Raw genomic sequence first — 25,426 nt, 5'->3', positions numbered from 1 at the left:
ATAAGGAGAAGGACTCCTTACTCAAAGAGAACACGGTTTAAGAAAGGGAAGGAGTTAGAGGTTGAGATCAACTAGAACTCTTCCACCAAGGAAGAGTAGCATCAGAATTCTAGTCAATCTCTATTTACTGACTCTATAAATATCAGTGTTGTTCTCTTTTACAGGAAATGCACATAAGCAGAAGTTAAACTTTAATTGAGAGCAAAATAGCAAGGCAATTTTGCAAGCAGTTCATGTGCGATTCAAGCGTGCAAACCTCAAGCTACTTGAACCAGATAGAAGAACCAGTTCCAAGTGTCTGTCTTTTATTCTAGTTCAATTGTAGTAGGTGTTCTTAAATTGTACCTTTCAGCTTTATCTAGAAGTAATTCTATTAGGTTCTCAGAGTTTTCAAGTTAGAGTTAACTTGAAGTTGTCGCAACAGTTGAGGCTGTGCGCTACAACGGGAGTAGAGTTAGTCCTAGGTTTACAAAAGAGTTTTTGTAAATGCAGTTTTTGGCTCAGTGAATTTAGTGGAGAGTTTGGAAAATCCTACTGGAAAGTAGGTCGTGGTTTTTTCACCTTTTGAGCCAGGTGTTTTCCACGTAAAATACTTGTGTTCTTTACTTTCCGCATTTACTATTTCTTCAATAGTAGGTTAAGGAACACGTAGAAGAACCAGGTGCTTCCATAAGCAGCTTAAGCGAAAAATTGGCCACCACACAAATCACCCCCCTCTTGTGTGGTATTGAAGTATAAAACATCAACAAGAATAACTATAGAAAATATATATTCGAAAGTAGAGAGTAAAATCTGACACTTTCCTCTTATAAGAAAGAGTAGTTACTAGTAAACATTATTTTCCGACATATGATCTCCCACAACACAGTTATCTTGAGAAAACATAAAGAAATACTACTCCTATTATATTGGATTTACTGAGACGCCAATGAAGAAATCAAAAGGCTGAAGAATTCCATTTTGGGAGAAAAATGGAGGATTAGTTGGTTCGATGATATACTTCAAAGGTCAGTTATAATCTTTTATATAGGCTTTTGTTTTGGCCAGAAAGGGATATGTAAAGACAAATATAATAGTAGGAATAATATATATTTTTCTGCTACTTTTGTTTCTCAACATCTGGTCAAAGCAGACTTTGTTTACTTAACTGTTGAACTTTCTTCAGAGTCAAAATAATTCAGCTGACTCAAAGAACCATAATGATGTGAAAAAATTAGTTTTGTGTACCAATTATTGTGAAGCCAAAATATGAATGTTTTTGTCACTATGCCGGGAAATTCCCTTGTAATTTCCGGAGCATGACTAAGAAAGACAGTTAACTAAGGCGGCTAGACATTTGACGTTTATAAGAAGGGTAAAGGGTCATATTTACCCTGTTACTTTTGAATATTATCTATATTCATCTTCTGTTATATTTTTCGGCAAATTATTTTTACTATTATATTATCTGGCCAAATATACATATCTGTTATACTACCCAACCAAATTTATTGCTATTTCTAGCAAACTTTAAAAAATTAGTCCAAGTCCTAATGATTATCCATCATCTCTTAAATTTCTTTTATTTAAGGCACTTTATTTTTTTATCTTATTTTTTTGTTTTAAGTATGTCACGACCCAAAATCCACCAGTCGTAATGACACCTAACTCGAGCCGCTTGGTAAGCCATCTAGCAGTCAACACAATCCTAATGTGATTTATAGGAAAACAGTGAAGAATTATCTGAATATTTATATATTAACCCAAGGACTGGTAGTACGAATCATGAGCTTCTAAAACTAGGAATTTACAAAGTTGGTACAAATAATTACACGATCTGTTTGGAAGTTACATAAACAGAATAACAAAATCTAAAGCTACCAATGACAAGTGGCAGCTATATCCAGAATGCACGAACAACTTTAGAGTCAGCTCCCGACATCACCAGCAGCTCCGCTTCAGAAATCTGTACGCAAGGTGCAGAAGTGTAGTATGAGTACAACCGACCCCATGTACCCAGTAAGTATCTTGTCTAACCTTGTCGAAGTAGTGACGAGGCTTTTTAGTTAAAAGATACTCATTGATATAACCTGTACAGTAAACTAGCAATAGAACAATACTACAGTGTAACAGTAAAGAGTACACGAAACGAACATGCAAAGCAATAACTGAGTACTAGAAGAGATCAAAATTTAGCATTTTCCAATATCTCGACCGATCTTTTCCTTAGAGCGAAAAACCAATAACCACGATAGTCACTCCATGACTTTCATAGCGTGAGGAATGTACTTAGATATCATGTCAATTGCACGGCAATACCCTTCGTGCATTCATCTCATCCTCGCCAAATATGCGTATAACAGTATCAACCGGATGGCAAAAATGCCGATAACAGGAATGACAAGTAGGAAATACACAAGTAGCAATATTGAACGAGGATGTATATATGGGCAACAATAATGTACTAGGCGGAAGGCATAGGAGAAATGACAGTAATTAGGAAGAAGGAATATAAACATCAACTAACTAGCATGGTAGAGGCCTAGATATAGATATATCACATAAGAAGGGAACACATGATCTTTACAGGTTAACAAGTAAAGGCATGAATGACTAACATGGTAGAAGGCTTGTACAAAAGTGCAACAAAATAGACACGATATGCATGTAACTATAACAGCAAGAAGTAGGGATGGTATTTGCAAGTCAAGCAAGTAGAAGACATGGTCTATACAATAACAATTGAGATAGAGGACAAAGATAGGACAATAACGACAAGTCACATAAGAACCATAAGTACGACAATAACAACTCAATGTAAAGGCATGAACATATAAACAAGGAAAAGATATCACAATATAATGCATGTCCCTCGTCCTCGCCTGCACGGAAACACCCATCGGGCCATGAACTCATGATAATATAAAAGCATGATAATATAAATGAAATGGCACGGCATCACCCTTCATGCTTTACACTCACATAACATGGAACGACATCACCCTTCATGTTTTTACTCTCAAATGATATGGCACGGTATCACGCTTCGTGCTTTACACTCTCATAACATGGCACAGCATTGCCCGTCGTTCTTTTACTCTCAAATGATATGGTACGGCATCACCTTTCGTGCTTTGCACTCTCATGACATGGCACTGCATCACCCTTCGTGCTTTTACTCTCAAATGATATGGCACGGCATCACCCTTCGTGCTTTACACTCACATAATCATGGCACGGCATCACCCTTCGTGCTTTACACTCTCATAATGTGGCACGTCATCACCTTTCGTGCTTTACACTCTTCCTTACCAAGCATATGGATATCAATGACAAACAAGGTAGGAAGCATAAATAACGTCAAGGAGAGTGTTTAAACGAATATTCCAAATGAACCCCAATCACAACTTCAATCCAACAATAGTTCAATAAACCCTCAACAACAACAACAACAACAACAACAACAACATAACCAGTATTATCCCACACCGTGGAGTCTGGGGAGTGTGGTGTGTACACAGACCTTACACCTACCTTGTGAGGATAGAGAAGTTGTTTTCAATAGACCCTCGACTCATGAGTTCAATAAACCCTCAAGAACCTTATTATTCAAGTATTTCAACAAATCTCAAGAATGATCTACAACACAAGTATAGAATCTAATATCACAAGAATATCGGCCGTAGCAATGTATTAATGATTAAGCATAATGATGACTGAATTAGAGTATTAGACACATCAATGTTTTCTCAGAATTCCGTCTAATTTTAATCAAGTAATAATAAACTAAATCTTGCTTTCTAACATTTAATTATATATTCTTAGTATTTATGAGTCAAGTAAGACATGAAGCTAAAAGGTCGCGTAACTCTACAAGGCACAATTCATAGCATAATCTACCCCCGAGCATAATTAACCCTGGCACATGCATATATGCTCGTCACGTCATATATGTATCTCCCCGCATGTAGCAAATAATGTCAAATAGTAGGAAAAATTCCCTGAACAAAGTTAGGCAAGACAGTTACCTCAATTTGGCTAACTCAATACTCAATTTAGCTTTTTCCTTTACAAATTCACCTCCGCTCGGCTCAATCTAGCCAAAGACGACTTAAATACATCACACAATGTAAGAGAAAATAATTTCAATTAATAAAGTTGTGATCTTTATACAATTTCTAAAAAGTCAACAAAAGTCATCCCCCGGGCCCGCCTGATCAAAATCCGGGTCCAAAGGTAGGTCTTGACTACCCATAGCCCCACAAGTCCATATACGTGATTAGCTTTCAAATTCGAGTCCTCTTGGACTCTCAAATCCCAAATTCTCATTCTTTAAAAACTTGACATAGTTTCCCAAGTTTCTACTTGGTTCACATGATTTTGATGTTAAAATCTAAGATAAGTTGATGGAATATGATTAGAAATAGATTGGGATCACTTATAATGGATATTTGACGTTTATAATAAAAAGTAGTTACTAGGAAAGTAAACATTATTTTCGAGACGTATGATGTCCCACAATACAAATATTTTTTCCGTAAGAAATACTACTCCTATTAGTTGAGACGCCAAGGAAGAAATCAAAAGGCTGATGATGATTGGTCAGGCAAGGCAACTGAAATGAAGAAATAAGAAAGCATTATAAATACTTATGCCTTCTCTTCCATTTGACTCATCAGTCTACCTTCTTTCTTCCTCAGAGAACTAAGAACCAAAATTCTTTGTGGTACTAAAAGTATAAATTTTATAGCAATGGCCTCAGCTGTAGTTGGCAATTATGAAGAAGAGATTGTTCGTCCTGTCGCCGACTTCTCCCCTAGTCTCTGGGGTGATCAGTTCCTTTCATTCTCCATTGAAAATCAGGTAATTTGTAGTATTCTTCATTTGTAGTTTCTTCTTGCAAACATGGTTAGTTTCTTCTTTATGTTTATTGAACAACATTAGCTTTTCTAATTTCAGTTTTCATTTTTTAAATACATTATAAATAGGTTGCTGAAAAGTATGCTCAAGAGATTGAATCATTGAAGGAACAAACGAGGAATATGCTGTTAGCAACTGGAATGAAATTGGCTGATACATTGAATTTCATTGACATTATTGAACGCCTTGGCATCTCCTACCACTTTGAGAAAGAAATTGATGAGATTTTGGATCAAATTTATAACCAAAACTCAAACTGCGACGATTTGTGCACTTCTGCACTTCAATTTCGATTGCTCAGACAACATGGTTTCAACATCTCTCCTCGTAAGTTCATCATGAAACACGCATTTAGAGTTGTTAAGTTTATTATCCATTTGCCGGAAGGTTAATATTGTGGATTCTTTCTTGAAAACCAGAAACATTCAGCAAATTCCAAGATGAAAATGGCAAATTCAAGGAGTCTCTTGCTAGTGATGTCTTAGGATTGTTGAACTTGTATGAAGCTTCACATGTAAAGACTCATGTTGACGATATCTTAGAAGACGCACTTGCTTTCTCCACTATCCATCTTGAATCTGCAGCTCTACATTTGAAATCTCCACTTAGGGAGCAAGTGACACATGCCCTTGAGCAATGTTTGCACAAGGGCGTACCTAGAGTCGAGACCCGATTCTTCATCTCATCAATCTACGAGAAGGAACAATCAAAAAATGATGTGCTACTTCGATTTGCCAAATTGGATTTCAACTTGCTCCAGATGTTGCACAAACAAGAACTTGCTGAAGTATCAAGGTGCGATAAATTAAACGATGAACCCTTTTTGATTGACCATATATCAGGTACCTATGTTGATTTGTTATGCTGCAGGTGGTGGAAAGATTTGGATTTCGTAACAACACTTCCATATGCTAGAGATCGAGTAGTTGAATGCTACTTTTGGGCATTAGGAGTTTATTTTGAGCCTCAATACTCTCAAGCTCGCGTCATGCTTGTTAAAACCATATCAATGATTTCGATTGTGGATGACACCTTTGATGCTTATGGTACAGTTAAAGAACTTGAGGCATACACAGATGCCATACAAAGGTATGAACTTCATCAATTCACTTATTCAGATATTCCTTGATAGTACGTAAATGTCATCGTGAAAAGATTAAGATGAACTTCTACTCATTATAGTTGTGCTCTTTCAAAATGCATCTTTCAAAATGTATGAATTCACCTTAATTTTTCATCCTGCAGATGGGATATCAACGAAATTGATCGCCTTCCTGATTACATGAAAATCAGTTATAAAGCTATTCTAGATCTTTACGAGGATTATGAAAAGGAATTGTCTAGTGCTGGAAGATCTCATATTGTCTGCCATGCAATAGAAAGAGTATGTTTGAGCAACTTAACTATTGAAATATGTTTTTTCCTTATTCCGTTTCTCGTTTTTGTTTTACCTTCTGTACGTCTTTTAGTGATCTTAAACTTATACAATTCAATCAAAATTATCTAACACTTAAACATATATATTTTGTAATCACAGATGAAAGAAGTAGTAAGAAATTATAATGTCGAGTCGACATGGTTTATTGAAGGATATAAGCCACCCGTTTCTGAATACCTAAGCAATGCACTAGCAACTACTACATATTACTATCTCGCGACAACATCGTATTTGGGCATGAAGTCTGATACGGAGCAGGATTTTGAGTGGCTGTCAAAGAATCCTAAAATTCTTGAAGCTAGTGTGATAATATGCCGAGTTATTGACGACACAGCCACATACGAGGTATGAGTTGTATCTCACAAACTTATATAATTATATGTAATTTGGACAAATAAAGTATTGCAAAAATATAAAAGCTAACCCGTAATCTATCTAACTTTCCAGGTTGAGAAAAGTAGGGGACAAATTACAACAGGAATTGAGTGTTGCATGAGAGATTATGGCATATCAACAGAAGAGGCAATGACCAAATTTCAAGAAATGGCTGAGGCGGCATGGAAGGATCTTAATGAAGGACTTCTTAGGCCCACTCCTGTCTCTACAGAGTTTTTATCTCGTATTCTCAATCTTGCACGTATTGTTGAGGTTACATATATACACAATCTAGATGGATACACTCATCCGGAGAAAGTCCTAAAACCACACATTATTGCCCTACTTGTGGATTCTATTGAAGTTTAGACCGCATTTGTTGCTGGTCGACTTCATTCACCTTTGTTGAAAGAATTAAATCTATTTATTTAATTTTATCATGCTGTATAAAGTTGCCAAGCAACTGCCTTTTGCAATGGAGCGATGCACTTCCCATCGGGTTCCTTAATATCCTTGTAAGAAATAATACTACCGGTACATTTTGTTTTTTATTTCAGTTTTTTTCGCACATATTAACTTGAATATATTCTACCCATTGTCCCCAGAAAAGAATTCAATATCGGGATATTAATTTGACGAGCACAACTGCCAAACAAGATGTAAAGCCCTGCAAGTGTTGAATATTATTTTGGTCTAATTTATATCTTAATGACTTCATTAAGGTACCCTGAGAGTAGAAGCACCTACTTGGACTAAATGAAGTGTTTAAAGAGTCAAATTTTGCCAAAAATGAAGCTGGAAAAGATCAAGGTAATCATACGGGATGATATGTGTGATTTTAAGAGCTTCTCTTGGTTTAAGATATGCACTGACTTGGAAATCTAAGCCAAGAATTTGTTATGGAGATATCAGCCACCTGAATTGAGCCACCAGAGAAGGTTAATACAAGCTTGCAATGCATATTATAATGATAGCTACATAATGATTGCAAGGGTGTTCTCTTTCAGGGATCGATATTGTTGGATTTTTTTTATGTATTTAATTAATATATTAAATACTTAAAAGAGGGTGAATGGAAAATGGAGGGAAATGAAATTTTTGAGTGAAATTTTAAGTTTCCCCCCTGGTAAATGGACATTGTCCCATACTGGAAGAGGAAGAGGTTTTGTATGGGTATATAAGCAATTGCTCTTCTTCTAGCTCTTAAAGAGTTGAGAAGAAGGCAAGCCTCGTCGTCGTCGTCGTCGTCGCCGTCGCTCGGCTCGGCTCCGGCTCCGGCTTCGATTGATTGATTAACTTTTCGGACCAAATTTATTTGTTAATAATAAAATATTAATAGAAATATTATTAAATATTTGTTTTAATAACAGAATATTAATATTAAATATTAATATTAAATCCAATCCGTTTTTCTATTTTGGTAACAGAAAATTAATTACCCTCTTCAATTTTCCCTCTTTATTGTTGAGTAAATGGCCATTTATGTAATGGCATTTATGTTGTGGCCGTTTTGCATAAACAGCCATTCTGAAGAGTTGCACCTCTTCAGATTTCAGCCCAACTTTGGCTATAAATACAACACTTTTCTGCTCAGAATTTCACTATAATTTTTTGAGTTTCTTCTCCTTCTTCTGCATACTTTTAGCATCAAACAAAGCAACAGTAAGTGTGATTTGCTACCGAACTTTGTGTTCGCTGAAACACTAGGGTTTGAAGTACCACTACACCAGTGTGTGATTCGTTCTATCCTGAGAGGAAATAATCCATAACCTTGGGTACTAGGAGGAGATTAAATTCCTTAAGGAAACACTGTGATTTCAGTGGGCTCGAATTGGTTTTCTGTTATTTCGTTGTTCATTTCTGTTTATGTTCATTTATATTTCCAGAATTATTTTACAAATACAGTATACTAACAGATATTCCTTGAGTACAGAATGGATGATGTAGCTTTACACCAACAACTTAATCTCTATGTCTCTTTTCTTTTCTTGATACAATGCCTCACCAGTGTTTATCTCTTTTTGTTCTCTTACTAATTACACAGCAGATCTACAATATACTTCGTAAGTATAGAGCCTAACCTCGACGAGGTAGTGAAGAGGCTATGACAGGACACCCACGTAAATAAGTTTGTACAGATAACAATATACGTACAACATAACAACAAATAAGGCTAAAACATGTACAATTGGGAAGGGACATACGAAGGGGTGCAAAAAATACAGTAACTACAACAAGGAATGATAACAAGAAACAGTCAATAAGACTTCAACAGGTAAAACGAATAAACATAATGAATAAAACTGCACGGCATCACCCTTCGTGCTTTTACTCTCAACCTTACTATAAAACAATAACAACGGTATGGCATCACCCTTCGTGCTTTTACTCTCAACCTCACTATAAAACAATAACAACGGCACGGCATCATCGTGCTTTTACTCTCATTTTTATCATGAAACAATAGCTATGGCACGGCATCACCCTTCGTGCATTAACTCTCAAATACGGCACGGCATCACCCTTTATGCATTAACACTCAAATACGGCACGACATCATCCTTCGTGCATTAACACTCAAATACGGCACGACATCACCCTTCGGGCATTAGCACTCTCCCTTACCATATAACAATGAACATATGATAATAGGGAGATAGAATAAACAAGGAAAAACCATACGTCAACAATCGTTCCACAACACCAACTTCAACTTCATAAACAATACTCATTTACCACAGATAGCCCATAAATGTGGAAAGAACGATCAATTTAGTAATTAAATAGTCTAAGCATAGATATCATGATCAAAGAAAATAATAAATTACAAGAAACAAGTCCCTCCCGCATGCTTTAACCCAACAACAACGCATAAGTACTCGTCACCTCACATATACATTGTATCCAACATTTAAACAAGTAACAAATAAGCAAACAAGTCCTAATCCCTCAAGTCAAGGTTAACCACGACACTTACCTCGCTCCAAAGACCAACTCAAAGCTCAACCACGGCTTTGCCTTTCAAACAAGCCTCCGAACCAACAGAATCTAGCAAATTATCAACCAAATGGTTCAACATAAGCCTTATGAACTACCCACGAACGTAAAAGATTCAATTTAGGATTGAAAAAGTCAACAAAAGTTAACTCCCAGGCCCGCTTGGTCCAAACCCGAAATTCGGGCCAAAACTCGATTACCCATTCACCTCCGAGCCCGGTTATGTGATTTGTTTTGAAATCCGACCTCAATTTGAGGTCTAAATTCCAATTTGACAAAGACCCCTAATTATTCCCAAACCCCCAGTTTCCACCATGAAAATCCTAGATTTTAGGTTGAAATCTTATGAAATGCAATGGAAGATTGAAAGAATATAGGTTAGAATCACTTACCAATGAATTGGGGAAGAAGGGCTCTTGGAAAAATTGCCTCTAGGGTATCTAAGTTTGAAAAGTTTAAAGAATGAGAGAAATCACGTGTAACTCAGCTTTTGACAAGGCGCAGATGTCGCAATTGCGACCCGGGTTCGCAATTGCGTACCCCGCAAATGCGAGAAACCCTTCGCAATTGCGAAAGTCCCCCATCTCTGCTATCATCGCATTTGCGATGATTTGTTCGCAAATGCGAACTGTGGTCCTCCGCATTTGCGACCCCTTTGATGCAAATGCGAACCTTGGCTGACCCACCCCTCTTCGCAAATGCGAAGATTTTCTTCGCAATTGCGACCCAAGCAGGAAATTGGGGGTTCTTCGCAATTGCGAATACTGACCTCGCAATTGCGAGGTCAGAGACCTGCACCAGAACCAATGCCCACCAGCATTGTTTTTAAGTCCAAACTCACTCTGTGGCCTATCCAAAACTCACACGAGCCCTTGGGGCTCTAAACCAAACATGCACACGAGTCCAAAAATATCATACAAATTTGATTTCTCGATCAAATCGCCAAAATAACNCATTATTGAACGCCTTGGCATCTCCTACCACTTTGAGAAAGAAATTGATGAGATTTTGGATCAAATTTATAACCAAAACTCAAACTGCGACGATTTGTGCACTTCTGCACTTCAATTTCGATTGCTCAGACAACATGGTTTCAACATCTCTCCTCGTAAGTTCATCATGAAACACGCATTTAGAGTTGTTAAGTTTATTATCCATTTGCCGGAAGGTTAATATTGTGGATTCTTTCTTGAAAACCAGAAACATTCAGCAAATTCCAAGATGAAAATGGCAAATTCAAGGAGTCTCTTGCTAGTGATGTCTTAGGATTGTTGAACTTGTATGAAGCTTCACATGTAAAGACTCATGTTGACGATATCTTAGAAGACGCACTTGCTTTCTCCACTATCCATCTTGAATCTGCAGCTCTACATTTGAAATCTCCACTTAGGGAGCAAGTGACACATGCCCTTGAGCAATGTTTGCACAAGGGCGTACCTAGAGTCGAGACCCGATTCTTCATCTCATCAATCTACGAGAAGGAACAATCAAAAAATGATGTGCTACTTCGATTTGCCAAATTGGATTTCAACTTGCTCCAGATGTTGCACAAACAAGAACTTGCTGAAGTATCAAGGTGCGATAAATTAAAACGATGAACCCTTTTTGATTGACCATATATCAGGTACCTATGTTGATTTGTTATGCTGCAGGTGGTGGAAAGATTTGGATTTCGTAACAACACTTCCATATGCTAGAGATCGAGTAGTTGAATGCTACTTTTGGGCATTAGGAGTTTATTTTGAGCCTCAATACTCTCAAGCTCGCGTCATGCTTGTTAAAACCATATCAATGATTTCGATTGTGGATGACACCTTTGATGCTTATGGTACAGTTAAAGAACTTGAGGCATACACAGATGCCATACAAAGNCAATTGCGAGGTCAGAGACCTGCACCAGAACCAATGCCCACCAGCATTGTTTTTAAGTCCAAACTCACTCTGTGGCCTATCCAAAACTCACACGAGCCCTTGGGGCTCTAAACCAAACATGCACACGAGTCCAAAAATATCATACAAATTTGATTTCTCGATCAAATCGCCAAAATAACACCTAGAACTATGAATCGAACACCAAATCAAAAGAAATTTTCAAGAAAACTTTAGAACTTCTATTTTAACAACCGGACATCTGAATCACGTCAAGCCAACTCCGTTTCTCACCAAATTTGACAGGCAAGTCATAAATATAGTAATGAACCAATACCGAGTCTCGAAACCAAAATGCGGATCCAGTATCAACAAAGTCAAATATTGATCAAACCTTTAGATTCATTAAGCCTTTAAACTTCAAAATTTCGACAAAAAGAGATAACTCGAGCTATGAACCTCCGAATTCGATTCCGGGAATACGCCCAAGTCCCAAATTACAATATGGACCCAAAGAGACCGTCAAAACATGAATTCGGATTCATTTGCTCAAAACGGTGACCAAAGTCAACTCAAATGGATTTTAAAGGCAAATTTTCATACTTTATCAATTTTTAACACAAAAGTCTTCCGGAAAAAGACCTGGACTGCACACGCAAATTGAGAAAGGATAAATGAGGTATTTGAGGTTTCGAAACACGGAATTTAGGTTTAAAACTCTGGATGACCTATCGGGTCATCACAGCATTGGAGTTTATTAGTATTCTTAGCTTGTTCTAAAGTTGCATCAGGAATAAATTGTATTGTTTGAGAACCATAATTTAATAGTGTTCTGTGATTTTAAAAATTAAAGTATGTAAGTTACTCTTTTGTTATTAATACAAAATTCTTTTTTGGTGTATGACTTGTGGTATCAAAGTTATATGAATGGTGGTGGTATTAAATTTTTAGCATCTAAAAGGAAGAAAAAAATGGATTAATTAGAGATAATTTCCCGACATTTCTAAGTATGTGTCGCAAGCATGGGTATGATTTGCCGACATTTTCTTATATGTCGCACCTAGAATGAGCTATAACTCAAAATTGGTGACATTGGATAAGAGTCGTAAATAACTGTCATAGTTTATTTAGCAACCTTATTATAAATGTCGGTTCTTGACACTGAAATTTACGACATTTGATTTAAGTGTCAAATAAATATCGGCAATTCATTTTGTGATATTTATGTGACTTAATTAAAACGACATTTAAAAAATGCCGTCGTATCTTAACTTTCTCGTAGTGCATAATATAATGGCAGAATTAATTATTTAATTAATTAATGCGTCTTTCATATACATGGGATGTGATACATGTTATAAAAACTACATTTATTACAAGTCGGTAAAACCTGAAACATCAGAAAGAGTATACAATATTGAGGTTGACAATGGAACTAAAAACCTGATGCTATTAAATTACTCACGAGAAGGTTGATAAGGAATGGCTTTAAGGTAAAGGTCACCCTTTCTAGCAATAGTTATTCCATCTAATTCAGTCAAGTCCAAGTCACTTGGTTTCATTCCGGTTGGGAGTTTCCAGTCGAAGTGATACAGCAATTGAGCCAATGGCAAGTAAAGGTTAGCTAAACCAAATGACATTTCAGGACAAATTCTCCGTCCACCACCAAAAGGAAGAAATTCAAAATTATTACAAAAAAATCCACAAAACATTGCTCAAATCTCTCTGGCTTAAAGCTTTCTGCATCATCCCAATATTTTGGATCTCTTCCCAATGCCCAAACAATAACCATTACTTTGTTCTTCGCTGGAATAATGTAGCTGTTTATATCTGTATCTTCCCTGCATTCCCTTGGAACCAAAAGTGGAGATGGTGGATGAAGTCTCAAAATTTCTTTAGTAACTAACTTTAAGTATTTAAGCTCATCCACATCATTTTCATCAAATGTTACTTTGTCTTTAAAGGCTTCTCTCACTTCTACTTGAGCTTTTGTGAATACATTTGGATTCTTCATCATTTCGGCCATAGCCCATACAGTTGTTGTTGATGAAGTTTCTGTTCCGACAGCAAACATGTCCTGCAAATTAATAGTGACCAAGTTTACAGCATTATTTATTTTTCTAATAAGAAATTCTCATTTTTGGTATAGAATTAAAAATCTTTTAGCTATGGCAATAGGTATGGGAGTAAGAAAAAGCATATGATTGTAGTAATCAATAGTTCTTACAACAATAACAGCTTTAATATGGTCGTTTGGTAATGGGAAATTGAAGACTAGTATCATTCATAAGTCTTAGTAGGACATCAATTAAATCTTCACCTCTTAATGCTCCATTAGTTTTCCCAGTTGCAAGATTTTGTGATGACCCAAAGGGTCATCTTGTATTTTAGAATACGATTCCGTGTTTTGAGGTCTTCAAAACCTTATTTTATTCCTCCTCAATTTGCGTGCACAGTCCGAGCGTGTATCCGGAAAGCTCTTATGTGAAAAATTGATGAAATAATAAGTTCTGGCCTAAAAAGTTGATTTTTTTTTACTTCGATCAACGTTTTGGGTAAACAGACCTGGACCTGTATTTTGACGGTCCTGGTGGGTCGGTAGTAAAATATGGGACCTGGGCGTATGCCTGGAATCGGATTCGGAGGTCCCAAGCCCGAGTAACGAATTTTTGATGAAAATTGTAAGACTGAAAATCTAATGATTTAAGGAAATTGATTAATGTTTGATCTCGTTGGTATCGGGCCAGTATTTTGGTTTCGAAGCTCGGTATAGATTTAATATAATATTAAGTCATGTCTGTAAAATTTGGTGAGAAACGGAACTGATTTGACGTGATTCGGACCTTTGATTGAGAAAATAGAAGTTTTGAAACTTTCTTGAAAATGTCATGCAATTTAGTGTTAAATTTATGGTTTTAGGTGTTATTTGGCGATTTGATCGAGCGAGCAAGTTCGTATGATGTTTTAAGACTTGTGTGCATGTTTGTTTTGGAGCCCCGAAGGCTCGAGTGAGTTTCGGATAGGCTACAGGTGATATGAAACATAGAAAAAATTGCTGGTATGCTTTAGGTCTGCAGACTTCGCAATTGCGAGCTCTGGCTCGCAAATACGAGCCTCGCATTTGCGAATATTGTTCGCATTTGCAAAGCAGGGGAGGGGACTGGGTAGATTGCATTTGCGAAGAATAGGCTGCATTTGCGGAAGTCCAGGTTCGCATTTGCGACTGGGACTTTGCATTTGCGATGGCAGCAGAAATGCGAGGAGTTTGCATTTGTGATACTTTTCTCTTGCGAAGCTCAGGTCGCAAATGCGACATCTGCAGCTGATAAGTTTAGACTTAGACGGGATTTTTCGTTCATTCTCCCATTTTTCAAAACCTAAACCTTAAGGGGCTATTTTCCAAAGGCTATTTCTTCCCCAAATCATAGGTAAATGATTCTTAACTCACTTCTTTAAATATTTTACTTCTTTTTACAAAATTTCATCCTAGAATCTAGGATTTTTCATGGTGGAATTGGGTATTTTCGGGTAGAACTTAGGAATTTCGAAATTTGGGGATTTAGACCTCAAATTGAGGTTAGATTCCAAAACCAATTGTATATCCGGTCTTGGGGATGAATGGGTAATCAAGTTTTGGTCCAAATTTCGAGTTTTGACCAAGCGGGCCCGGGTCGGTTTTTGACTTTTTGGGGAAAATGTTGGGAAACTCATAATTATGTATTGAAATTGATTTCTTTAATGATAATTGATGTTATTAAGTTAATTATGACTAGATACGAGTGGATTGGAGGTGGAATTTAGAGTAAAAGCGGTAATTGAGCTTTGAGTTGGTCGTTGGATTGAGGTAAGTGTTGTGTCTAACTTTGACTTGAGGGATTAGAAATCCCCGACTTAATTGCTATGTGAAAATCCATGTGTGTGGCGTATAGGTGAGGTGACAAGTACCTATGTGCCGCCAAAATTTTCTGTTTCGCCTGTTCCCTTCCCCATTCCTATTATATTGTTTTACTGTCTTAACTGCTACATGCTTATTGGTTCTTCCATGTTTAATTGCTTCTTGTTAGATCTTGTTTTCTTTATTGAAGGTAGTAACTGTTCCGTAGTTTCATTGTGTTACATTATTGGTTTAAGTTGGTTCATGATGTATCATGGTATATTTTGGTTGGTCTCAATGTGTAGTAGTAATTGATTGAAGTTTCATAAGTGTATAGCCTTCTATTTGTTTTGATTTGAGGCATAAATATTGGGGGGGGGGGGGGGGGGTTTGAGCTGAATTGTGAAATACTTGTTCTTGTTGTGTGATTGGTACTGATATGGTGGGATCGGGTTGCACGCCGCAACAGGAGCAATATGGGTGATATATTGAGGAGGATAAGGGTGAAATGTGATTGTCTGATGGGAACGGGTTGCGCGCCGCAACAAGAGTAATAAGAGTGGATTGGTGGGATCGGGTTGCACGCAGCAACAGGAGGAATAAGGGTGATATATTGAGGAGTAACAAGGGTGGACTGGTGGGATCGGGTTGCACGCCGCAACAGGAATAATAAGGGTGAATGTTCATATTGTTACTGATTATCTAGTGGGATCGGGATGCGCACCGCATCATTTTGTTGTTTATGTATTCTTCTCCTGCTGTGATTTGTTTCTGTAACATTGTAACTCTCTTAAGGATTGGTTATAGCTGAGTACTGGCAAGATAATTGAGTTTCGTATTTACTTTTGCTGCAAGTTACCGTTCCATTTCGTTCCACACTTCCTTTTGCATTATTATATACTGTATGCAGGTCATATTATAAATGCCCCGCCGTAGCCTCGTCACTACCTCATCGAGGTTAGGCTCAGCACTTACCAGTACATGGGTCAGTTGTACTGATACCGCAATCTGCACTTTCTGTGCAGATTTCGGAGCTGGTAGTGGCTGATCGAGAGGTCGGTTGCAGATACTTCGTCTAAGAGACACAAGGTAGTCCTGCTGGTGTCCGCAGGCCCTGGCGTCCCCTCATATGTTTCTATTTTCCTATTTTCTTTTCTTTCGAGACAGATGTAGTTTCTTCCAGACCAGTATTTGTAGTAAATTGTAGTATGTTCGTGGATTGTGACACCAGTTTCTGGGTGGTAATAGTTTCGGTATTGTGAATAGTATGTAGATAACAGGTTAAATATGTACTTCCGCATTTATTTCAGTTTGATTTAGTTTTTGTTAAATTTTAACTTATAAAATGTAAAGGAAAAAGGTGAATAGAACTCTAACGTTGGCTTGCCTAGCGAGTGCGATGTTAGGCGCCATCACGGTCCCGACAGTGAGAATTTCGTGTCGTGACAGATTTTTCTTGTGCTCGTTGATGACATCCTCAACAATGGCATCTACCTTAAGGTGGGCATTCAAAAGTTTACGCTTCATTCCACTGAGAACATGAAGAAACTTGTATGAAGGGAAGATGTCAGCCACATCAAAGCCTTCTGCTAACTCTATTACTTCTCTGATCTTTTTGGCAAATACATCTTGACCCTTGAGTATTTGCCCAAATACTGATCTATAGTCATGGAGCTCGCGAACCAAATGATCCTTTGCGTAAAATTAACTAGCTCACCTGAAGAAGAATCTGAACGGATAGTGTCAATGAGACGAACGACTTCATCACGTTTGATCGAACTGAACGACCGAACATTCTTTACATTGAGAAGTTCCATGACACAAATTTTACGCATTTGTCTCCAGTGATCGCCATAAGGGCTAAAGGCGATATTAGACTGGTTATAACAGATAATGTCCATGGCCAAAATTTTAGGCCTAGATGCAAAAACTACGTCATGAGTTTTTAGCACTTCTTTTGCCATCTCCCTAGAAGTAACCACAACTGCAGAAATTTCACCGAACTGAAGGTGCATAATTGGTCCATATTTTTTGGCTAAATCTCTAAGGATATGGTGTGGTTCTCCACCAACCATATGAAGCATACTTCCTAGTATTGGTATTTTCTAGGGACCTGGTGGCAATTTTTTGGTTTGGCTATTGGAGTTCTTACATTTCCTTAACAAAAAGAGGAAAGATAGAAATAGGAATATGGAAACCAAGCTGAAGAATTCCATTTTGGGAGATAAATGGAGGATTCTTTGGTTCAATGATATAATTTAAAGGTCAGCTGTGTGTGGCTAGAACATCAAAGGAGGCTCAATGAAACAATGCAAGAAGTGGTGAAGAAAGAAGTGATCAAGTGGCCAGATGCAGGCATGGTGTATCCAATCTCCGATAGTTCATGGACTTCTCCGGTGCAATGTGTGCCGAAGAAGGGTGGAAGGACTGTGGTGACAAATGTCAACAATGAACTTAGTCCTACTCGGACTATTACCAGGAGGAGGGTTTGCATGGATTACCGGAAGCTATATAAAGTGAGCCACGAGGATCATTTTCCATTGCCATTCCTCAATCAAATGCTTGATATTATCTTGGGAAGTTTGATGACAGCCATGTGGTGGCTGCTATTCATTCCAAATGATTGAAGGGTAACCTGCGTCGTGCCGCGACGTTAAATCAGGCGCTTCTTGGGAGGCAACCGATGTCTTTTTCTTTTTGTTTTCTTTGATTTTCTTTGTAGAATAGGATTGATTCTTGGGCTAACTGGTAGTGAGATGTTGCAGGATTGAGTTGATGCAGTGCAGGACATAATTGAAGAAATTGCGCAGTCTCTGAAGTTTCCAGTGCGGCCGCACTATATTTTGTGCGGTCCGCACTGGTGAAGGGTAACCAAATTGCTCTCTGAAGTTTGCCATCGCGGCCGCATTACATTTTGTGCGGACCGCGGTGGACCTTTGTGGTCGCGGTCTGTTTTGTGCGGACCGCAGAGATTGCCTTCTTAAACTTTTTCTAAACAAACCCAGCACGGACCGCGGTCCATTTTGTGCGGCCGCGCTGGTAGGTGAGGCTGGGCCCCATGGGCTTCTCTATAAATAGACCTCAAGGGTCTCCTATTACCCTTTTCAAAAAATTAACTCTCAGAGACCCTAAAGTACTGTTCATCTTCTATCTTCATCGTAATAGCTTGTTTGCATTGTGTTGATTCACTTCTTCTCAATATCTGGTAACAATTCATCCACTTCTTTTTAGTTTAATTGTTTAATTTCATTTTATTTTCTTTTCTGTTAGCTTTGTAGTCTTCTCCTCCTGTAATTCTTCAATTTTTAGGTTAGTTTAGTTTAACTGTTAATTTTTGTGTGCTTGGTGAGCATATTGAACTGGGTAATTGAGTAGGGACCATATCTAGGTGAAAAACTTGAACTAAAATGCAAAACCCAAGAACCCTAACTCAGTGCCATATCTGGGCACCCTCCGCGGACCGCGGTCGTGTTTGTGCGGTCCGCGGTGATGATTTTCTGAAAGTTGACCTTAAGCCCAGTGCGGCCGCACTACATTTTGTGCGGTCCGCACTGGCCCACCGCGGCCGCGGTACCATTTTGTGCGGGCCGTGGTGGTGAGATTCAGAGAGCTTATTATTGGGACCTTAGACCTGTGCGGACCGCGATTATATTTGTGCGGTCCGCGGTGGCCTCAGTGCGGCCGCACTTCCATTTTGTGCGGTCCGCACAGTCCATGTTCTGCAACTGTATCTGCAACTGTCTGCTTCTATTCTGCAATTCATTCTGCATATATGTTTCACTGTTTCTATTGCTAATAACAAAGCTAGATGCTGTGTCTGCAGACAATGGTTGAACTACGAGGTAAAGGCTCAAAACAACCCGGGAGAGGTGATTCCTCCCGGGGAGGGAAGCAGAGATTGGTTAATCTCACTCCCCAGGCTCGTCAAAATATAAAGAAGATGATAAAAGCAATTAAGGCAGCTGACAGAGCCTGTGATCAATCGGGGAGTGAGTATGTGCCATCCCAAGACATCTCCTCAGACTCGGTGCCAACTCATATCGCCACGAGTTTCAGATTGACTGATGACTCTCCTCCACCATCACCCACTATCCGAAGGGCAGTTAATGTCGTTTCTGATTCATCTGAGGGCTAAACAGCCGGTAGTGGGAACGACTCCACCTCCCCCACAGCTTCATTATCCCGGGAGAGTGCAGGCGGAGGTGAGGGGGATGAGGAGGTACTGGAGGGTGGTGAGCCTCAGGTTGGGGGGATTGCCCGTACTAGAAAACCCGAAAAGTAGGAAGACAGATTCGTGAGCCAGGTGGCATACCACAAATTTAGGGAGTGGTGGCCGGTAAGAAAACTGATTTTAGAAAGGAGCTTCATAGATAGAGACCTTCTACCCCACAACCCAAATGTGCAGAGAGAGTTCAGAACGAGAGTGGGGTGGGAGCACTTTCTAGATAACTGCGTGGAGGCAAATGAACACTAGGTCAAAGAATTTTACTGTAATGTGGCCCACATCGTCAAGGTTTCCAAAGTGACCAAGGTTCGAAACAATAAAGTGTTATTCGACGGGAAGTCTCTGAATGACTATTTGGGGTTCACTGATATTGATGAGTCCCTCTACATGGTAATGCTGGAGATGGGCGAGGAGGTCCGCCCATGGTTAGCTCAGTTCCTGGCAATCCTGCAGTTCCTGACTGGTTGACCGCTGGGGTCAAGATACTTTGGAGGACCCTCAACTTTGAGGCGAGGGGTTGGGAGACGTTTGTATGCAGCTGATTAGACCCCACTTCCCATGATCAGACTCTACCTCTCCACCGGGCTGTCCTAGTTGCTTCCATCATGGTAGGGTACCCCATCAATGTGGGAAATGTGATGTCCCGCATCATTTCTCTTGTGGGCTCCGAGATCGACCGAAACTACCCTTTCCCCAACACCCTGACCATGTACTTCAGAGATTTGAAGGTAGAGAAGAGGCCGTTTGATATCAAGGTCAAGGCTACGGCTCCATTCTTATGGTATAGTTTGAAGGGGCCAGACAACCCCAAGGACAAAAACTGCAAAGCCCCTGCTTCTGCCCCAACTGGCCAGTCTGAAGAGCCAGTTGTGGTAGAGGCCCCCTCTGAGCCTGCTTCCACTACTGCAGATATGCCTCCCAGACCTTCCACTTCAGCTGACATTCCTCCAGGTCCTTCTACCTTAGCTGGCCCGTAGATTCCATCTTCCCGGGCCCATCCTATCACTGCCCACCGGCTGAGCCAGACGCTTCAGAGTCTAAACAACTGGATGAATACTGCTTCGTCCAAGTTTTCTACCTTGACCTCCACCATTGCAGCTCAGTCAACCCTTAGCCAGCACAGGTCCCACAGTCCATTGAGGATGCATTGAAGAAGATACTAGAAAACCAGGAGAAGATTCTCAGTACCCAGGCTGATTTGGCAAAGGCGGTGGATTCACATGGCAAGGCTCTGAAGGAGCTTGCTAAGGAGCACAAGAAGTTGCGCAAGACACGGGCCTCCAAGGAGTCCGTGAAGGAGCTAAGGGAGGATATAGATAGACTGAAGGCAGACCAGCTGCCTTTAGACTTGATGTTTGAGGACCCAGCTCCAGCAGCAGATACACAGCCAGAGCAGGCGCAGAGGCCTCCAATGAAGAGGAGGAAGATCCCGAGAGCAGATGATGCCATCATCCAGTTGGCGGACCCACCAGAGGTTTCCTCCAGTCAGCCACAGGATGTACCAGATCCACATCCCGTCCAGGTCCAGGCCCAGGTCCCAGCAGCTGAGCAGCAGGATACCGGGAACCAGTCTGAGGTCCCCGAGCACACAGAGGACCCAGGGACCACTCATGATCCTATGCAGACAGACGAGGCTTAGGGAGTCTTCATATCCTTTCTTTCTTATTTTTGGTGTTTATTTGGTTTAGTTGGCATTGGGGACAATACCAGCTTTTAGTTGAGGGGGTGCGCCCTATATTTTTGTTGGATGACTGTATATATACTGATTCATTTTATACTTTCTTACTTTTCATTTGGTCTGTATATAATTTTACATTTAGTTACTTTTATCGCACTTGTTATCTTTCTTTTGGTCTGTATATAAAGTTACATCATTGTATATATTCATTCCCCGTTGTATATTCAAAGCCCCTATTGTACATATTTATTCTATTTTCTATTTTCGCAAAAAAATTTCGTTTTTAGCTTCCTATATAGGCTCGTAGCCTTTTGTTTTGTTTTAGACGTTTTAATAACCCTTTTGGTTTCTTAATGCCACGGTTCTTTCCAAAGGTGGAGTATTGTGTGAACTGGGTGGCTCTTCCCAATGATAGATGGCGTGACAATCTTCTTAAGGGTTTGAGTCTGTTTTTGTTTTTTGTTTTTGGTAGTTTGTAGTTAAGGGTACCTCAAGCAAAGCTTCACTTGGGCCTAGCACATTTGCCTTTGATCCCATGGTCAAAGACAAATTGTTGTGTTTAGGATGGTAAAAGTCGTGGCCCTGAGACTCTTGTGTCGACCGACAATCATCAAATGGTTTTTCGGACCATTGTGTGCTCAAATCGTATCTAAGGTCGTTGCGGACCCCCAACTCTATGTCTTTAGCAATCCCCTAGCTTGTGTGGTGAGTAATTGAATTGCGAGTCCACTTCCCGAGCCATTGGTCTAGAACTTGCCCTGAATGTTTGTTGAGGAGAAATCCTAAGTGAATTTTGACTTGAGACGTGATTATAGGCTCTCCTTGATCCAAATGATAGATTGAACAATTCCATAGCCTACCAATGATAAGATCCCTAGTTAACCCTTTTGAGCCTTAGACCTTTTTCTTTCAAGAAACATGATACAAGCCTACACCTGTTCTAAAAGATACCCTCTCTTGGCACCCAAATTCTTCCTTTAGCACATGGCAAAAGTATAAAGTTTGGGGGGAGAGACGGGGATTGCAACAAAGTGGTAAAAAGGCACAAAAATAAAGGAACGGAAAGGCAATGAAAAAGAAAGAAAAGCAAAAAGACAAAAAGAATGCTCAATGTGAGAAAGAATAAAAAGGGATTCTAGAAAAGTAAAAGAAAGAAAGGTGTGAAAAGTTGAAAAAGGAGAAAAGAATTGAAATGCATAAGAAAGAGTAACAATGGGTCTCTCTAACCCCTTGGAAAGAGGTGAAATGACTCAAGGAGTCAAGTGAATTGTGCCAAATGAATCAAAAGAAGTGCTTAAGGGAAGATGGAACCCACTTAGACCAAACCATTTCCTACCCTGAACCAAAAGCCTTCACAATGACTCCACAAAAGCCCTATATGATCTTGAGTTGAATGAAGCTTACATTAGTGGATACTTACATAAGGGGCAAGCATATGGTTCTAGAGCCGGACTTGTGAACTTTTCTTGAGAGAGATGAGTGAATTCCCATTAACCTCGATTTGTGTGTCAATACTCTAAAAAGGTGAGGTTTGCTTAGGGAGAGTTGAGGATGTGTGAGTTTGGGTTCCACAATGACTCAAGTAATTGAAAGAGTTCGTTGATGTGTTGAGTCAACTCTTGATGCTCTTGTGTCACAATTGATCCATGGTTTTTCAAAGGTTAAATGTTGTTAATGATGCATTCATATTGAGGGCAATTGTTAGTCCCAATTGATGCTTGTTGAGGTTACATTAGGATAGCTGAAAATTCTTGGATTTTCCCTTAAGGGGTGGATCTTATTTTGTTTGCTTGAGGACAAGCAAAAGCTTAAGTTTGGGGGAGTTGATAACTAGGGATTTTGACGCGCTTCATGCTCCTTCTTGCTTATGCTTTGATTATAAATTCTTACAAAATAGTTCCAGAAGGCTCATAAGTTGTGCTTGATTGCAGGTTTGATCGACAAAGTGACGAAATGTCAAACATCGGCTCAAAAGAAGTGAAACCTACTCAAGTACCTAAGACAAGGAAAAACTCAGGAGAACAAGCCTAGTGCGGCCGCACTACTCTTTGTGCAGTCCGCACTAGAGAGATTCAGAGAGTCAGAAATTAAGGCTTCAAGCAACGCGGCCGCACTCCATTATGTGCGGTCCGCGGTGAAGGCTCCGCGGCCGCACTCCATTATGTGCGGTCCGTGGTGAAGGCTCCGCGGCCGCACTACCATTTTGTGCGGTCCGCGGAAGAGAAGTTCAGAGAGGTGAAAATTGCCATGGTTCAAGCTGCGCGGTCCGCGGTCATATTTGTGCGGACCGCATTAGAGACCTCCGCGGCCGTGGTCCATTCTGCGCGGTCCGTGAAGCTTGAGTTCAGAGAGCCAAGATTGCAAGTCCAAGATCCTAGTGCGGCCGCAGTCCATTTTGTGTGGCCCGCACTGACCCCGCAGGGGCATTTTTGTCTAGTTTTTCTAGCTTAGTATAAATAGAACCTTTTTCCATTTTTAGGGGGTATCAGTTATTTTATTTTAGCAGCTGCGCTCGTGAGAACATCATCTGTAGCCATTTTGGACATTTTAGCTTAACTCTAACGATAGATTCTCTATATTTTCTTTAGTGTTTAATTAATATGTCTTTTTCTTCATTCAAGCATGAGTAGCTAAACCCATTAGCTGGGGTTGTGGCTCAACCCTAGTATGGGTAATTGATGGGTGTTGTAATTTAAGGTTAGATTGATTATGGGTTTTTGTTATTTGGGTCAATTTTATGGTTTAATTTATGAATTAGTGGTTGCAAACACTAGTTTGTGCATAGTAGACTTGGGCTCTTCTTGAGAAATAGAGCATAAGTCTCCAAAATTGATTCAACAAGAAATTGGGAAGGACTCAAGAGATTTGATAGTCCCAATTAAAGGGTTAAACCTCGAGAGAGTAATTACCCGACTTGAACCCTAGTTGCTTGGGCAATTATGCATACCCAATTGGTCTCGAAAGAGTCAATTGGGCAAAACCACTCTTTCTACCGAGAGGTGTAGAGTGGGTAGTATTGAGCAACGGTTATAATATATTTCCCCAGTCATGTCAATCATGCCTTAGAAGAAATTACCCGTCAATTAGCCACCTAGGTGAAGGTCACTACCCTAGTGCTTTTTAATCCATTAGATACAACTTCTAGCAATTTGTCTCTTAGCTTAATCTGGTTGCATTTTTAATTAGTAGCTTAATTATAGTAGAATACAAAGAAAACCCAAAAATTATGAGAAGACCAATTAAGAACACACACGCGATCCTAAGCTAAATAGATACTCAACTCCAATCCTAGCTCTCTGTGTATTCGATCCCGACCCAAAATCGGGTAAAATCTATTGCGACCCTCTCTCGCTACTTTTTAGTGGTGCGGAGTTGGCTACGATCAATCAACAACATGATTCTCTTATTGTTTCAGTTCTTCTTGTTTCTGGTTTGCTTCTATTTGTGATTCTGTTGCGGAACTTGTAGTTAAGAACATATTACTAGCATGTTATATTGTCTTCCCCCTTCCCTTTAGATTAGTATATTCCCTTTATGTGTGTTTCTGAGCACGTCCTACCAGTTGTCTCTTACTTGTTGTATATTTACCATACTATATCCCGTGGATCCCAAATCCCTGTCACCCATCTATGTGGTTGTGTTCTTCATGCCTGGTTTTGTGACTATGCCAGTGTCAGCTATTTCTAAGCATGTCTGAACCAGTCCTAGACCTTGATGGGTTCTGTGTTTGCAACCAATTGTTCTATGTGTCCCAAACCCCTTGACCCCTCTGTGTGACTCTTGAATTTACTTGGTTCTGTAAACTAACTGTGTTTGGACTCTTTAACTATTCCAATCTATTTTTTTAAACAATCTCTACTGAATTGCTTTCAAGAAAGGCTTTTGTTAATCACAGTTTCTTACTAAAACCTTTTCAACTTGTGTCCATCACTTCTCCCTCTACTCCTAGTCAACAAGTTCTGCCCCCTCTAGTATGTGTACTGCCTTGGGATCCTTTGAGAACCCTCTGAACTCGGCATACTGAGGCTAGCCTTTCCATACTTCACTTGTCCAATTCTTGATTGCTATGTC

The 25,426-nt window shown here is 39.5% G+C and overlaps 2 protein-coding genes and 1 pseudogene across 2 annotated transcripts; 2 read left to right on the top strand and 1 right to left on the bottom strand.

The window, feature by feature from the left end:
• Nucleotides 1-4,731: 4,731 nt before the first annotated feature.
• LOC109208683 (5-epi-aristolochene synthase-like) lies at nucleotides 4,732-7,081 on the top strand. Its single transcript, XM_019371825.1, has 7 exons — nucleotides 4,732-4,842; nucleotides 4,968-5,234; nucleotides 5,324-5,694; nucleotides 5,770-5,988; nucleotides 6,145-6,283; nucleotides 6,437-6,682; nucleotides 6,785-7,081. Exons 1-7 carry the CDS (start codon nucleotides 4,732-4,734, stop codon nucleotides 7,079-7,081), a joined length of 1,650 nt encoding a protein of 549 aa, XP_019227370.1.
• A 3,585-nt stretch (nucleotides 7,082-10,666) lies between these two features.
• On the top strand, nucleotides 10,667-11,895 carry LOC109208682 (5-epi-aristolochene synthase-like; the record flags this gene model as incomplete). Its single annotated transcript, XM_019371823.1, has 4 exons — nucleotides 10,667-10,817; nucleotides 10,910-11,285; nucleotides 11,362-11,591; nucleotides 11,885-11,895. Coding segments are annotated over 4 exons (768 nt in total), but the record flags the coding sequence as incomplete, so codon positions are not given.
• Nucleotides 11,896-13,035: 1,140 nt separating this feature from the next.
• Nucleotides 13,036-17,684, bottom strand: LOC109208685 (annotated as a pseudogene).
• Between the last annotated feature and the right edge of the window lie 7,742 nt (nucleotides 17,685-25,426).

The sequence above is a fragment of the Nicotiana attenuata genome, unplaced genomic scaffold, assembly GCF_001879085.1.
Source record: "Nicotiana attenuata strain UT unplaced genomic scaffold, NIATTr2, whole genome shotgun sequence".
Taxonomy (NCBI): Eukaryota; Viridiplantae; Streptophyta; class Magnoliopsida; order Solanales; family Solanaceae; genus Nicotiana; species Nicotiana attenuata.
Note: the sequence above shows the minus strand (reverse complement) of the source record. Positions and strands in the feature narration are given on the sequence as shown.

Bases quoted from the DNA above. Each gene is read 5' to 3' on its own strand.
- LOC109208683 (XM_019371825.1), top strand. From the start codon at position 4,732: ATGGCCTCAGCTGTAGTTGGCAATTATGAAGAAGAGATTGTTCGTCCT. The intron at 4,843-4,967 runs GTAATTTGTAGT...CATTATAAATAG, and splicing joins CATTCTCCATTGAAAATCAG to GTTGCTGAAAAGTATGCTCA. The intron at 5,989-6,144 runs GTATGAACTTCA...TTCATCCTGCAG, and splicing joins TACACAGATGCCATACAAAG to ATGGGATATCAACGAAATTG.